The sequence below is a fragment of the Scyliorhinus torazame genome, chromosome 9, assembly GCF_047496885.1.
Source record: "Scyliorhinus torazame isolate Kashiwa2021f chromosome 9, sScyTor2.1, whole genome shotgun sequence".
In the NCBI taxonomy this organism is placed as follows: domain Eukaryota; kingdom Metazoa; phylum Chordata; class Chondrichthyes; order Carcharhiniformes; family Scyliorhinidae; genus Scyliorhinus; species Scyliorhinus torazame.
In genome coordinates this window covers 234993816-235011221 of record NC_092715.1, presented here as the reverse complement: position 1 = coordinate 235011221, position 17406 = coordinate 234993816, and the positions used below count along the sequence as shown (strand labels likewise).

The window sequence follows — 17406 nt, the reverse complement described above, 5'->3', positions numbered from 1 at the left end:
ATCAACACATCTCTGTATTAAATTTTATCTGCCGACATTATGACCCGACACTTTTAAAATGGGGTGTGATTCAACCAAAACATTTTGAAATGTCATTTTGAGCCTGTTTGACACGGTGTTTTGGATTGGCTGCAATGGCGAGATCTCAGCCTCTCTTCACCCGCACAAAGTCCCAAAAATGAGCACCCACGTGAATCTCGCCAATCTGTCCGTCAGCTCTTGGAAGGACCTACAACCTGTGTACACCTTGTTACATCGCCGGCCTCCCCTTCTGACTCCCTCATCAGCTGATTGGAGGCTGGGTCTTCAGGGTGCACAATGGCCCCCTGTACATGTGGTGCTTCCTCCAGCCTGCGATGTTGCCGTGTTCGGTGTCTGCCCGCCTTAGCTGCAAAAACCACACTGAGGGCAGCCTCCACACAATCTACACACAACAAACATTTTTGAAAAGGAGTGCTAAATGACCCCTGTGTGACTTCTCACTGGGGAGTCGAGTGACTCCAGAGGCTGCTGCACTTGACTTCAATCTCCCTAATGAGATTGAAATGAAGGCAAATTAGGCTTAATGACCTTCTTGCCATTTTTGGGCGCAATCTGGAACTTGTAAAATGGTTCATGCCTGGCAGGAATCTCAATTTTGGCCTCTCCAGTAATTCACCGGCATGCCTGAATCAGCACCAGGCCCAACTCAGTGGTTGAATTGCAACGATGGTCTTGGACATAATATGAGCATGCCATGGGAGACCCGGTAATATTGCGCATTACTACACATGTTAATTGTCCAGTGCTAAAAATAAAACTCTAAAATGTTAGGATGGGTTACGGGGATAGGGCGCGGGTGTGGGCCTAGGTAGGATGCTCTTTCGGAGGGTCAGTGCAGACTCGATAGGCCCAATGGCCTCCTTCTGCATTGTGTGGATTCTATGATTTCTATGAAAACTGCAGCTCTGTGCTCCAATATTGAAATTTAAAAAATGAATTGAAAATCGCTTATTGTCACAAGTAGGCTTCAAATGAAGTTACTGTGAAAAGCCCCTAGTCGCCACTTTCCGGCGCCTGTTCGGGGAGGCTGGTACGGGACCGTGAGATCCCACCAGTGTGAGTGGTCAGAAAATCCCACCCACAGTGTGATATGTGCTGCAGGGCTTAAAGATTTAAGATACATTTTCAATCAAAATGAAATAAAATTTGGAAGAACATCAGCCTAAACCACAATCAGAAAATGACAAAAACCCTGTTTTAAAGTAGCCCAACTACCGCCCCTACAAAGCTCCAAGCTTTCTGAAATGCCAACATAAACTGAATACATTGCTGTGACTTTATTGGTAATATCATGTAGAATTCCTATTTGCATTCTGAAAAAAAATATTTTCATGATACTTATTTTCAGTTGATTATACTTAAGCAAAAGTTCCCTGCACTTCCTGTACAATACATGTGAATGCTGTTAGAATGGTGTTAAAATCTTCAGGTGCTCTTAAGAAGGTAGCTTTAATTTTCATCCAGTTGCTAAGTTTCTCTCTGTTTTCTCAGCTATCACCCAGACTCCACTTCATACCTACTTGTTATCACAGTCACAAGTTCCTAAGACTCTGAGGTTATCTAAAGAGACCAACACCGTACTTGGTGACGTCAACAAGGAACCTAGCAATCCAAGTGAAATCTTTGTATCAGAAGATGAACTCTTGGCATCTCAACGAGTGACTACTGGTCCAACACTTAGCAATGTTTTGGAAAATACAAATGGAACAACACTAGCACTGACGTCTGCTATTTATGGTACCAGTCAGGGTAATACATGTACGTAATTGTCACTTATGAATGACGGATATAAGCTATTCTGAGAATATGATAACACAAATACTCTAATAAAAGGAAAGCTACCAAATAAATAATTCTAGAGTTCACTGACATTGATACTCATGCTTTCTGGGTGGCATGGTGGCACAGTGGTTCAGTTCCAGCCTTGGGTAACTGTGTGTTATTTGTACATTCTCCCCGTGTCTCCGTGGGTTTCTTCTGATTTCCAGGAATTTTAAAAGACAATGCCACCATCATTCTTTGGGTTTTCAAGAGCATTTTAGTAGAGAGGGGAAAAGATTTTGTGATTCATAAAACTAATCATAGAATCCCCACAGTGCACAAAGAGGCCATTCAGACCACTGAGTCTGCATTGGCCCTCCGAAAGAGCACTTTACCTAGGCCTACAGCCCTGCCCCATTCCCGTAAGCTAACCTCACACGTATTTGGACACTAAGGGGCAATTTAGCATGGCCAATCCACCTAACCTCATATCTTTGGACTGTGGGAGGAAATCGGAGCACCCGATGGAACCCCCACCCCCCCTCCCCTCACCCTCTAGGAGTGTGACAAACTCCTCGCAGTCACGCAAGGCAGGAATTGAACCTGAGTCCCTGGTGCTGTGAGGTAGCAGTGTAAACCACAGCACCGCCATGTCGCCATCAAGCAATTTGGACATGTGGCTCTCTGTTCTTTCATCCCAAGTCAGTTATCAATGGGAAATGTGTCCCCATGCAAACCTCCTTCCTGAAATGTTATCTGAGTGATAGGGATCATTTCTGCGGGCCTGAGTAGAGGCTTCCTGCCCGACAACTTACTCCCACCCACTGGCCAGTTGTTGCTTCCAGCAGGTTTCAGTGGGAAACTGACAAGAAGCATTCAACTAACCAGGGATGTGAAGGTGCAGTGAAAGAGTTCAGGATGCATGATTACGGAGGTTAGGGTGGTTTGCCAAAGCCCCCACCCACAAACTTCTCACACTGCATTTGAATGGAGCTGGGGGAAAGGGCGCAATTTAAAAATCTGCAGCAACTTCATTTGGCAGAAATTTTTCCAGCTTTTGATTTCAACAGCAACGACTTGCAAAGAAGGAATCAGTCAAACGGATAATGGGTTTATACAAATGCAAATCATTTATTTAATCAGGATATTTTCATGGAATTTTAATGCATTTGTTTGTGAGATGAGGGTGTCTCTGGCTAAACCAGTCTTTATTGTCCATCCCTAACTGCACCTGGACAAGGCGGTGAGCTGCAGTCCATGAAGGGTTGGATTTTCCTCTTCCTCCGAGGGGTGTTCTGCAGCGGCGGAGGCTGACTTGCCAGTGGCCAGTGGAAGGATCTTCTGGTCCCGCTGTTGTCAACAGGGTTTTGTGTTGAATGCATCTCTAGCCACCGTGAAACCCGTGGTGGGGGTGCACTTTCGACGGGACCGTGAGACCCCACCAGTGTGAGTGGTCAGAAAATCCCACCCACAGTAAGATATGTGCTGCGGGGCTTAAAGATTTAAGATACATTTTCAATCAAAATGAAATAAAATTTTGAAGAACATCAGCCTAACCACAATCAGAAAATGACAAAAACCCTATTTTTAAAGTAGCCCATCTACCGACCCGACAAAGCTCCAAGCTTTCTGATGAAAGAGTGTTAAACGAGAAAGAATCTTGCCATAAAAGTACAGGATTCTGACTAACTGAGCTTCTGGAATGCCAAACCTGACATCTCACAAAGACTCCTGCGTAATCAAGTCAGATGTCTAAATGATTCCTATAACCCCTGCAGGGAACACATTCACTTGGAATTAGCTTGACCTAAATAAAAGTGAAATTCTGGCATTTACACTGACTGAGAGCTTTTGTTTCATTAATGGCCCAGTCATTTAACATGCAGCCTATAATTATCTTTTCCATGTGAAGACGTTTTCTTTCGAGCATAAAAAAACCAGAAATAATTTGACTTACAACATTTATACAACCAATTTTATGAAAAACTCCTGCTTCTCAGCCTGGCTCAATTCTGATGCAAAGAGAGTAAATATTCACTCCTTGCCTTTGTTTCTATTTATTTTGCAGGTATAAATGTCCTCATAATTCTTGGCACCACAGGAGCCAAATTGTGCGCACTTTTAAAAATAATTTGCTTTGCAAGTTCCTGCACTCGACTTCACCAAGATCTCCTTGTACCCAAAGTGCTTCAGATTCCCACCTCTCTCCCACATTTTCAGAAGAACCAAGTTATCGCAATACATTTCAAATAGGCAGATCCCTGATCTACAAAATAATGGAAGAGAAGTATGAGTGAGGTGTGCGGCAGAAGACAGCACATTTCTGTACACTCGTGCTCTTACCACCAATTGGTAACACTGCATTTGAGCTTGTTTTACATTGGTTTTAGTGGTCTGGGATAGGAAAATTGTCCATCCACACTTGCAGTCTAATTTGCTCAATAATGATAAACCATTCTAAATTGTAGAGACAATTCTGGTTCTAAATATTTCACATTCTAAACGTTAGCTATGAATTATAGATGCTGACCTTTAAAACATACCCTGTTTTTTTTTTGCTTAATTACCTGAGGTCCACCGTTGGAACAACCACCCACCCTGAGATAAACTACCAAAACACAGGCCAAGAAATTAGTAATACGCTATACTGGAAAATTCTTGCTAACCCTGTGGGGAAACTCCTTTCCCTCATTTTAACATATCCATTAGAACATTGCTAGCTTGTAAAGAGACAATCAACGTTTATAACCTTGGCAGTGGTTGGAGTGATAAACCATTCTAAATTGTAGAGACAATTCTGGTTCTAAATATTTCACATTCTAAACGTTAGCTATGAATTATAGATGCTGACCTTTAAAACGGTTTATCCTCCAAAAATCACAATGTTTCACTTTTCACCCTTTTCTTGCTCCAATCCTGTACCCACCATTTCACCATGTCACCATTTCACACAATAGTACCTGTTAGGATACCGCATTGTAGCTTCAAGTGTCTATTTTTATGTTCTAGTATATAAACAATAATTGAGTCGGCGTACCAAAGAACATTTAGTTCTAGACTAGTCAAATTTATTATTGCATAACAAACTGTGAGTTGGAAACTAATACTAACAAACTGGAACAATCACAAACACAATTAAACACAACAAATTCTCCCACAGACTACCCTTAAGTAACAGTGTAACATGGTATTACTTGCCTGCCATCTAGTGGCTGGAGGTCAAACATATTTACATGTACAATTGCTTATGCATATCACTACATCCCCTGTCTTTGAGATTTTGAACAAAACATATATACATCATTTCAATAAATATTCTATATGATATGCATAGCACAATAATTTATATCATGTACGATTATATTGCCTAATTGCAGATTCAATCTTTTCAGGTTTCTTTCTATGCCTTGTTGATCGTCTTAGCTTCGGTATATCTGATTAATCTGATTGACAGTCTTGCATTTCTGTAGGTGCAACTGGTATGGCCACATCACTGTTTGGAACTTCAGACTGTACAATGATATTTGATTCATCCTCTGGTTGTGTTGGTTTTGAAGTGTATAAGTTGAGCAACATGTTATTTACCTGTTGCCCGTCTGTTTCTCCTTAGTACCTGTCCTGGCTTCGTGATTACAATTTAAGTATTCGGGCCTATTTTCTGTAATAATGTTGCACTTTTTGACCAGCCATCAAGATCCTCCACCCTCACTACATCATTCTGATTTAAAGGTTTCAGAGCCCTAGTTCACTCGTCATAGTAACTCTTCAGCTTCTTCATTTGAGATTGCAACTGATTCCTTATCTTGTCATTTACTTGCTGTTTGGTATGACATGGCAGAGTTCTTCTTAGCTTTCGACAGTTCTGATGGTGACAAACCACAGTTTAAAGGAGATGCTCGATTGCTGAGCAATGCTAGATATGGATCATCTTGGCTGTTCATAGATTTTTTTTCAGTACTTGTTTGACTATCTGCGCAACTTTTTCCGCTTGCCATTAGACTGAGGATAGAATGGGCTGGATGTTATTTGGCTGTTCTAATGTTCAAACTATATTGTTCTCTTGTCTGTGCAGGTATTAATCCATCAGAAGTCTCCATTTTTGGTCTTAAGACGTGGAAATTCAGTTTGATTTCCGCTGTTATCCCTGTGTTTTTGGCTATCGAAGCTCTCGCCCTGGCCATTTACTGCACCAAATGCAAAACGAGAGGCAGGTAAGGCCTTTAGTTCTTTCACAGATGCCCTTTTGTCATCTAATGAATTCAAAACGTTGTTAGGAACCCCAAATGTTTAGTTGTGATTCCTATAAATTCGAAATAATCACACTATTTTACACAGATATAGGAGCTGACATTGAAGATCTCATTAGCTGTTACAAAATGATGCTGTAACTTCTGAGCTCCCCAACTTTTGATTGGGGGGGGGGTAGCGCGTGGGGGGGGGGGGCGGTTAGGTACCCCAGAATGCACTGGGAAATCTCCTTTGGACATTCACAGGTAAGGTATGCACAGAAATTGCTCAGAAGTGCAAACTTCCAATGGGAACTTGCCTTGCACTGGGAACCATCCAAAAATGCGATTTAAATCACAAACTTTGGATGCTTCCGATTTGGTTACCCTAACAGATACCCAGAAAATGCAGGACTCCCCCGATCCATGAGGGATTACAAATCCCAACAGGAATTCCCAACCCAAGGGATTCGCCCACCACCAAGGAGATTATTCCAAACCTCCCGCCAGGTCCAACTCCCACTCTCACCTGCTTGAGGCCCAATCCAACCTCTGAACCCTCACAACTGCCCCCTGTGACCACTCCTAATCTCCTACCGCCACAAGGCCTAACATAACCCATGCCCAAAACCCACCTCCAACTCCCCCCGACCTCACACCCTTCATCTCCAACCACCCCAAGCTTTAATCTCCTGACCTCTGGTCACCCGGATCTCTGACCTCCAACCACACCTCTGTGGCCTCACCCCGTGACTCCTAACCACCACCACACCTCAGACACTCTGAACTTTGATCCCCCGACATCTAACCTCCCTGACCACCCTTTCCACCTCTGACCTCCTCATCTCCACCCCTCCCCAACTTCCAACTACTCCCCCCACCAATTTCTAACCCTCCCAGATCTCCAACACCTCTGATACTCCGCGGGTCTGGGACCCCTTGACCTCTAACCACCCGACCTTTAAACTGTAATATACCTTTAACTTACCTTCTTTATGGTAACTAGTGCCTTAAGAAGGGGACTTGGCCTACTTTCCTTCAGCTCAGTTGCAATTTGGCACTAGGCCTCAGGAACGCGCTGCGCAGCCCGAATCTTGCCTGGCTTGAGTTGGAGGGTCGGGTAAGATAGGATTGAAAGTAAATCGAGGTAGAAAATTGGGCATGGAATGACAATCTGACACTTAATGTCTCTCTGAGAAAGTTCAGGCCCACATTGTTGCCTTTCAGTCCACCGACGGGTAGCATCATAGCGATGTGGCATTCTGGTAATGCATACATATTCACACTCTTTTAGAACAATGTAACATTGTAATACCCAAATGCAATGAGAGTGGTTACCGGTTTACTGCGATGTACCATGCAAGAGGGATGCAGTAGTGTAGTGGTTGTTGTTGAAGTAGAAATCCAGAGACCCAGCGTAATGCTCTGGGGACCTGGGTTCGAATCCCACCAGGGCAGAGGGTGAAATTTGAATTGAATTTTAAAAAACTGAAAATAAAAGTCTAATGATGACCATGAAACGATTGTTGTGAAAACCTATCTTGTGCACTAATGTCCTTTAGGGAAGGAAATCTGTTGTCCTTACCTGTTGGGATCTACCTGTTACTCCAGATCCACAACAATGTGGTGGACTCTTAGGGCAATACATGCAGTTCCAGCGACACCCATATCTCATGAATAAATGAAGATGAAGTCTTCCATTGAAAAAGCAAATGTGCACATCGCCCATCTAATCTTTCAATTAACTTCCTGGGGGATAGGATCTGGGCAGTCAAGGTCATCCCTGTGTTGATTATCAACAATGTAGAATACAGGTACGTACATCCAAGAAATTATAAATTTTGAAGGAATAGATTCTTGATGACTGTAGTCAGTTGAAAAGAATGCAAGACTTTCAGAATATGCTCTTACATAGAATCATAAAATTTACAGTGCAGAAGGAAGCCATTCGGCCCATCGAATCTGCACCGGCCCTTGGAAAGAGCACCCTACTTAAGCCCACACCTCCACCCTATCCCCGTAACCTTTTTGGACACTAAGGGCAATTTAGCATGGCCAATCCACCTAACCTTTTTTTAAATAAATTTAGCATACCCAATTCATTTTTTTGCCAATTAAGGGGCAATTTAGCGTGTTCAATCCACCAACCTCGCACATCTTTTTAGGTTGTGGGGGCGAAACCCACGCAAACACGGAGAGAACGTGCAAACTCCACACGGACAGTGACCCAGAGCCGGGATCGAACCTGGGACCTCAGCGCCGTGAGGCAACAGGGATTACCCACTGCGCCACCGTGCTGCCCCAATCCACCTAACCTGCACATCTTTGGACTGTGGGAGGAAACCAGAGCACCCGGAGGAAACCCACGCAGACACAGGGAGAACGTGCAGACTCCACACAGATAGTGACCCAAGCTGGGAATCGATCCTGGGACCCTGGAACTGTGAAGCAACAGTGCTAACTACTGAGCTACCATGTCGCCCACTTTTCCAGCACCATTTTTTCATGCAAACAGTAAGACAGGGGATACTGATCTGATACCCTGGTCTTTCATTTTCTCCAACCACAAGTTAGCCCAGAATTTATAATTTTTCTGCTATATTTCCTATTAACTCAGAAGATGAGAAATATCAATTGCGAGACTCACAGGAGGACAAAATGATCTTCAGCAGATGTGCAAAACAGCAATAGAAAATCAGCAGGCAAAGTCAGTGTTGTGTATCATGGGTTTCTGCTAAAAACAGATTTCACCCCGGCAGAATGAAGGCTCAAAACTATTAAGTTTACTTAGAATTACATGATTCAAAAAGCCAAGGCTATATAATACAGCAGAAGTAGCTGTTTAACATAAATATACTTGGAATTACTTTAAAACAGCTCCCAGCTCCTTTGGCCAAACTCCTGATATGATACTGTCCATTATTGTATATAAACAGCTACTCACAGAGTTAAATGCAGGCACTTTTGTACTGACCTTGAAACATAGCTAAGTGTCAGCCACCTGACCTAAAATTTATACAATGGAGTGCAATTCATGTGAAGTAAAGCAAGAAGCTTTGTAGCAAACACAACATGCCAAAATATAATTGAGTTGAAGCTTGTGATAGTCATATTTGTCAACAAATAACAATGGTGCAGGCAGTCCTCAAAGTTTTCTTGAGATAAACATGCAACGTCATAACATCTAAGCTGAAAACAAATGGAAAATCTTTTGCGTTGCGCCATACAGCTTGCAACCAAGCTGCTAATGGTTCTATGAAGTGCAAAGGTATTAAATATGTTCAGTGGAATTTTGAACACACTGTTCTTGACAGATACTAGAGGGAACCTTGACATTAGACTATCGCGTAAAGTGTGCTAAGGTGAAACATCTCCATTTTTAGGCAAATGTTGTTAATAGAACATTTGTGCCTTTATGTGGGACCAAGTTATTTGGAAAGACAGGGAGATGGATTCTCCGTTTGAGAGCATAAGTGTTGACAGCAGGAGTGAATCGGTGATGTTCTATGACAGGAAAATTGGCGGCGCTCCCAGAACAATGCCACAAGCATTAATGGGCTAGCACCAGCTCACAATGGACACAGCGGATTCCAATCAAAAACGGTGCCTGATTTGCCAGAGTCGGGATTGACACTCGGGAGGCTGACAAGCTGCTGCTGCATATAAGCATTCCACTCCCCACACATACTCATTTCAGCCGACAAGGTGGCAGCATGGGGAGCGGCTCCGCGGTTCATCGATGCGGAACTGGAGACACTGCTGGATGCAGTGGAGGAGAGGCGGGCTACCGTGTACCCCGGGGTGGGGAGCAGGCTCCTGGGGCACTATCTAGTGCACACGACACATGTGCTGCAGGACAGCAGGTGAAGGTAGGAACGCCTGAGGGGGTGAATGGTTGGAGGGAGGCCCGACTCCATGTGCGAACTGTCATCCGAATGGGTTTCAGGCTTCTGGAAAGGGCGGTCCCATCTGTAGTGGAGATGTAGTTGCAGAGCCAGGAACTACATGAGGGGGTGTCAGCAACCATCCAGCGCCTGCAGGTGCAGTTGGGTCCAGCCACCTGAATGAGCATGAGGTTGTTTCAACCATGCGTCCCACCCAGGCCAACACTGCATGGGTGGCATCAGCAGTGGAGGTCTTGGTGCCAATGGATGCGATCAAGGGTCAGGATGTCCAAGATCTGGGGCACTCTGTGTGGGCAGTGGCAGAGACCCAGAAGATGGTAGCACAGTTGCAGTTTGATGTGGCACTGTCCCAGAGGGAGGTGGCCCAGTCCCTGTGCTCCAAGGCATTGAGACCCTGGTCCAGAAGGATCAGAGTTTCCAGGACTGGCAGTGCCAGGTGGCGGGGGAACCCCTGGGTTAGCTCCGCTCGCACCCCGTCCCATGGAGTAGCCCAGGGGCCATCGGGCACCCCGAGGGAGGAGGAGGTGATGGGGCCTGTGCCGATGACTCCCACAGGGGAGGTGCCAGAACACCACAGCGCCTCGGACTCACCCCCTTCTGTCCCTGGTGCAGCCAATGGACAGTGGGCAGAATGGGTGGCACTACACCACCTGGGACACCCAAGCAGCAGCCAGGCCCATCCAGGTCCAATCGCCCCAGAAGAAAGCTGCCAAGGAGGACCCTGTTCACAGGGCAGGAACCACAGCTGGCCACCTCCACTCCTAATGTACGGCTTGGGGATCCATCTAGGCGTAGTCTTAGGGTCCATAAAGCCGGAAAGGTACACACGAGTTAAGTTGACACGGGTGCAACATATCGGATAGTGATAGGGGCTAGGATACAAAATACTCTATATATATGTTCACTTCTTCGCATTAAACACATGTTCATGATATTGCAACCTGTCTTGGTGCTCTTGTCAGATGGGTGTGAGGGTTGGACTGGTCTGGGCTGGTGCAGAGGGGGTGCTGGGGTGGGGGTGGCGGGGCAGTGGGCGGCCCAGCGACACCAGTTCAACGAGCGCTCACCACTCCAGTGTCCCATCGCATCCCTCTCTCCCCACTCTCCCCACATCCCGTCCCCACCTTCACCACCCAAAGAGTTCGGTGGGACCTTGTGATGGAATGGCCAGCTCCCATGCAGGGATCACCAAGGTGGATGATAGAGAGTGTAACCGTGGACAGGAGTCAGACATTGTCGAGTGTTGCAGAGCACCAGAGCTCATCGCAGAGCGGGTCGTCATCATCCTCCATCCCATGGAGCAGACCCGCTGTTACTGCCAACCCAGGGCCTGAACCCCGTAGTGGGGCAGGTTGGAATCATGGAGAGGATTGCAAGCAGGATATTCATGGGAGAGGGTGATTAGCCGGGGGGAGAGGGGGGGGGGGGGGGGATGACCGTGCGGCCAGCCAGGCCCACTAGTTGGTGAAGCTGGTAACGATCAGAGCATCTCATGCGCACAGGCCCAGGTGCATATATTGTATGGCCTCCCATGCTTGCCCGGGCCCCATGCTCTGCCCATCCTCACCCTCCCCCCACATCCTCCTCAACGTACAAGGCCTGGCGTTTATTCTCTTCCTCCAGCATGTCGCCCCACTGCTGCGCGGATGTTGTGGAGGACCAGCAGGCCACCACAATGTGGAAAACCCTCCTGGCGCTATACTGAAGGAGCTCTCCAGAACGGTCCAGGCACCAGAACTGCATCATCAAGATGCCGAAGCACTGCTCGATCATGCCCCTAGCCGCGACATGGGCGTCATTGTAGTGGGTCTCCGTATCAGTCTGTGGCCTCTGGATAGGCGCCATCAGCCACGACTGCAGAGAATAACACCTGTCACCCAGGAACCAACACCTCAGCCAGGTGTGCACCTCGAAGAGGTCAGGAACCGTCGGGTGTGCCAGGATGAATGCATCGTGCACACTGCTCAGGTTTCAAGCGCAGACGTGCATGATGTGCATCTGATAGTCACACACCGGATGCACGTTCATCAAGTGGAACCCTTTCCGCTTTGGAAAGACCGGCCTGTCATCTGCAGGTGTTCCGAGGGTGACGTGCATCCATCGATCACCCCCTGGACCTGGGGTATTGCGGCGATGACAGTGAATCTTGCTGCTGGCCATTCTGGTGGGCCCGGTCCATGTTGAATTTGTATTATTGTGCCAACTGGGCATATAGGGCCTCTGTGATGGCACAGATGCACCTGTGCACAGAGTCCTGCAAGATCCCGGACAGGTCCCACTCAGCACCTGCAAGGACCTTGTTGTGTTCTGTGACCTTGCGGTTGCAATGATGCACACAGAACATCTGGTGGCTTAACTAGAATGATGGTTTATTGATGAATACATGGAAAGATAACAAACAGAATGCTATACAGACTAGGTTACTATTTGAGTTCCGTGAACTATCCTGGAATCACCATATGTGCGACTGTCCTGCTGTACGCCATAGTACCAACTGGCGAGGTCCCACCTCACATGACCGATGTCTGACGCCACCAGCTGGTTGGAAGTTGCATTGCTAACTATGTACAATACTATTCACAGGCATATCACCACACCCATGTCAGAAAAGTTCAGGTCGACTATCACTTTTACGGCCACCGGAAGCGGGTGTCCTCCTCCATACCCCCGCGATGCCAGTTGCACCAGATCCTGTAGATATGCCGTACGATCCCTCTACTCAGCCGGAGTCCTCGACACCATGCCCGGTCCGGCAGGTACTCAAATGACAGGCGCTGCCAGTGCACACAAGGCCTCATGCAATGCCTCCATCCCACCCCCTCCTCAGCCTGTTGGACGGTCGGCTCTCCATCCTCATGGCAGTCTGGTGTGCGCCCGCCACCACGATTTTGACTTTACGACCAATTCTCCGCCCAATCATTTTTCATGATTTCAGCGTCGGCCAACGGAGAATCCCGCGCAGGCTAGCTCTCTCCGTCAGACATGAGCGATTTCAGGGACCAGGGATTGAACTTGGGACCTTCTTACATTGAACCACAATAGGTTTGTCTTTTCCTCAATCGTTTCAACATTGTAAACATTGGGGGAAATCTTTGAGTTTTTCACGCCGGCCGGATCGTCTGGTCCTACTGACAGCCCCGCAAAAAGTTTCCTGGTGCGTGGGGTTGGTTCAATGGACAAGAAGGTCCCGTTGGTGGTCAACTGCGGACCACTTCCTACCACCAAGACACATGCTGCAGGGAGGCTAGAGAATCTCGCCCATTGTGTACAATACTAAAAGTTAATATTTCAGAAAAAATGACCATTGTCTTTCCCTCTTTCTTTTCTCCAATAGAAAAGCAATGCCAGCAAAAAGCTGTGAGGACAGTGAGGCAGCTGAAACAATTAATGCTGAATCCAATGAGAATACACTAACTGTTAACAACACAACAGTCTCACAGTAAGTTCATCGGCAATACATTGCTGTACTTTGATCCTGGAATGCTGAGCAAATCGTGAACAAGAATAGCATGAATTATTTAATGTTATAAGAAATTATGTTTGTTTGACTGATTGTGTTGTTCAGGTCCACTTCATCTATTTTTTCATAGATCATGGGGCGCGATTCTCCGCTCCCGTGCCGGTTGGGTGAATTGCCTGGCGCGCCATTTTTCCCCGCGACGCCGGTCCAATGCCCGCTCGCGATTCACCCAAGCGGCGAGAACGGCCCAGTCACGCTCTGCGCGGCGCAGGCCGGAGAATCGCCCCGGACACCCAAAATGGCGATTCTCCGATACACCCACTATTCTCCGGCCCGGATGGTCCGAGAGCGGCCTGCCCAAAACGCCGGCTTCCCGCCGGCGCCATCCACACCTGGTCGCTGCCGGCGTGAACAGTGCGGGAACGCTGGGGGGGGGGGGAGGGTGGGGGTGGCCTGTGGGGGGTGAGGGGGGTTCTTTCACCAGGGTAGGATTCAGAAGGGGTCTGGCCCGCGATCGGTGCCCACCGATCGGCGGGCCGGCCTCTCTGAAGGAGGACCTCCTTTCCTCCGCGCCCCGCAAGATCCATCCGACATCTTCTTGCGGGGCAGCATCGGGGAGGACGGCAACCACGCATGCGCGGGTTGGTGCCGGCCAACCCGCGCATGCACGGGTGACTCCAGTTATGCGGCGCCGGCCGCGTCATTTACGCGGCGCCGCTTTTACACAACGGCAATGCCCGGCGCGCGCTGTCGACGCTGCTTTCGCGACACTCACCCCCGAGTTCCTCGCAGCCCCGATCGTAGCCCATTTTCGGGCCCTGAATCGGTCGAGATCGGGACTGTTTCGCGCCGTTGTGAACCTCAACGGCGTTCACGACGGCGTGCGCACTTAGTCGCGGGAGCAGAGAATCGCGCCCCATAGAACATAGAAACCAATGACTTACATAAAAAAGAAATTTGAACTTCCAGTTACTAGCTGAAAGGGTAACACAACAAAATTTCATATTTTAAGATGTTTACTCAAAAACACCTTTGACTAAACACAGTTTTGTGAGGAAAATTATGCATCAAACTGCAGAATGGAATTTTTAACATAATCATAGAATTTACAGTGCAGAAGGAGGCCGTTCGGCCCATCGGGTCTACACCGGCTCTTGGAAAGAGCACCCTACTTAAACCCATGCCTCGACCCTATTCTCTTAACCCAGTAACACCACCACCTAACCTTTTAGAACACTAAGGGGCAATTTAGCATGGCCAATCCAACTAACCTGCATATCTTTGGACTGTGGAAGGAAACTGGAGCACCGGAGGAAACCCAGGCAGACACGGGGAGGAAGTGCCATCTCCTCACAGACAGTCACCCGAAGCCGAAATCGAACCTAGGTCCCTGGTGCTGTGAGACAGCAGTGCAAACCACTGTGCCATGATGCTGCTCTAACCGATAAAAGCTACTATCAGGTTTGCATTACATTTTCCTGAAAGTAGACATTCAGTCCGGGATTCTCAATTGGCAGGATCCTCCACTTCGCCGACGGCACACTCACACCTTCAGATTTCCCGACACCGTGAGGGTGGCCACAATGGGAAACCCCATTGGCTGACTGCCGGGACGGAGATCCCTTTGCCGTTGGGGCGTGCCATGCCAGGAAATGGGTCTGGTGGGACAAAGAATCCGCTCACAATCTTCCCGTAATCTGTCAAAATTGATTCTTAGTTTCCAAGGGTTTACTTCTGATATTTTCCTTTCCGAGTCTGGAAACCTTTAACTCCAGAATTGTTTTCCACAGGGTGAGCTTTCCTGGAAACTTCTCCCTCCAGATAAAGCTAGGCAAATCTTCCAGCCCCATTTTTACCCTCTTGTGCCTTCTACCCAGTAAAATAACCTGGGCCCCCTTTAATCTCTAACAATCAAACCACCTAGGCTTGCTGTCAGGCAAACATCAGATTAGGTCACATGATCCCTTTCATTTAAATTAAAGACATATTTCCAAATCATAACAATCTTATAAACTCATGGAACGAGAGAGGATACAGTTGTACAGGTTGTAGAACATGCATCTATTAACATTTTGCCATATGACCTGTGCACCGGTAGTGATAGATGATGTTGGGGAGGGCACCATAAGTTACTCCCACATGGCTACATGCGTAATGTGTAAGAGCAGTCAAAGCTGGTAATAAGCTGCACAAATTATCGGCAGTGTCATAATTCCTGCACAACCGCACAGTCATACATGAAGACAGGAACTGGCTAAGTTGGCACAAGGGCTCCATCGCATCAACCCGCCAACAATTGGAAAAAGTCTGAGAAGGAATAGCGTGTATCCTGCCATGCAGGTCTGTCTGGCAAGTTGAAGGAAGTCCAAGCCTACACGTTGCTGAACCTGATGGGCCCAGAGGCTGTGGAGAAATCAAAATCCTTTGTATTCCGGGAGGGGGATGTCCAAGTGGACCTTAAGGTACTGCTAAAGACATCTGAACAAATCTGCACGCCTGTAAAAAACGTAACAGTGGATAGATACGCGTTCAACACTGCGAGTCACAAACCCAATAAATCGATACAGTAATTTGTATTGACATTGAAAATTCTGGTAAAAAATCACAAATTTGGTTAACTCACTGACAAACCTGTAAGACACAGTTTAGTGTGTGAATAAACAGCAACAGTGTGCACAAGCAGCTACTCCACAAAATACACCTTAACGATGGAATGCACCATTAATGTTTGCCATTATAATAACCATTGAGAGAAGCACTAAAGAATTAAGAAAAGCTTAAGTGTTTTCAATACAAAACACACTCTGCTCAAACTGCAATGGCCATCACCCACAAAAAAGAAGCACATGCTTAACATTGAACAAGCGCTGCAACAACTGCGGTAAATGGAATCACTTTGCCAAGTGTTGGGGGTCTGCGACTACTAGAAAACATGTTGCAGGCAGTTACATATCAGCATATAAACAAAGTGAATGAGCTGCAGAAACATTAATAGTTTGAGCCCCTGGAAGCATTCTATTGCAAAAGTGTTGACCTTATTATTGAAAAGGGTGAAATATACACGACGCCCAACATTGCTCACAACAATGCCAAACTGAAATTCAAAACTGATTTTGGAGCAAAATGCATTGTGTTGAGGCCGCTTCTGAAGAAAATTGAACCCAGTCCTACGTGAGATTCCACCAACCAAACAAACATATTTGCTGATGGTGGACAGGACATATGCACAGGAGGCGCAGGCACCTTGGACTGCATGCAGGGCATGTTCCAATTCCACACAGCCGACAAACCACTGCTGGGTCTTCATGGCATTATTGTACTAGGACCAATCCACCTTGGACCGGATGTGGACACGTTATGACACCAGGCACCAGAGATGCTGGATTGGAGAGACCTGTTAGACTGTGATGTTATTGGGAAGCTGCCTGTTATATATCAGGTTGGATGACTCTGTGCCACCCACTGTCTGCGCTCCAAGAAGAGTAACCCTTGCCATGAAACAGAAGATGGGAGGATCAAAGGTTGCTCCACGTGGGGATGGGTTAGAGACTAATATCCTAATTTGGTGTACTTTGTGAGTTATTGCAGTTATTATGTCAGTTTCCATCAGCTTCCAACATCAGTCTTACCATCTGATCAGAGAATCCCTGCAGTAGAGAAGGAGGCTATTAGGTCCATCGAGTCTGTAAAGACCCTCCGAAAGAGCACTCTACACAGGCCCACTCCCCCACCCACTCTAACCTATCCCTGTAAACCAACATGCACATCTTTAAACAATAAGGGGCAACTTTTAGTATGGCCAATCCACCTAACCTGCACATCTCTGAATTGTGGGAGGAAACCGGAGCACACGGAGGAAACCCACACAGACAGGGGGAGAACCTGCTAACTCCACACAGACAGTCACCCAAGGCTGGAATTGAACCCAGGTCCCTGGCACGGTGAGGCAGCAGTGCTAACTCCTGTGCCACCAGGCCGTGACCAAATTATGATGAAGAGCGAGTTCAAAACA

At 47.0% G+C, this 17406-nt stretch overlaps 1 protein-coding gene across 2 annotated transcripts in view; it reads left to right on the top strand.

The window, feature by feature from the left end:
- LOC140429767 (uncharacterized) overlaps positions 1 to 17406 on the top strand; it is a 42298-nt gene that overhangs the window by 14853 nt on the left and 10039 nt on the right. For both annotated transcript variants that reach the window (XM_072517183.1, XM_072517182.1), the window contains exons 3-5: positions 1534 to 1800; positions 5876 to 6014; positions 13269 to 13373. In XM_072517183.1, coding sequence (XP_072373284.1) covers positions 1534 to 1800; positions 5876 to 6014; positions 13269 to 13373 — 511 coding nt within the window. The remainder of the gene's footprint in view (positions 1 to 1533; positions 1801 to 5875; positions 6015 to 13268; positions 13374 to 17406) is intronic.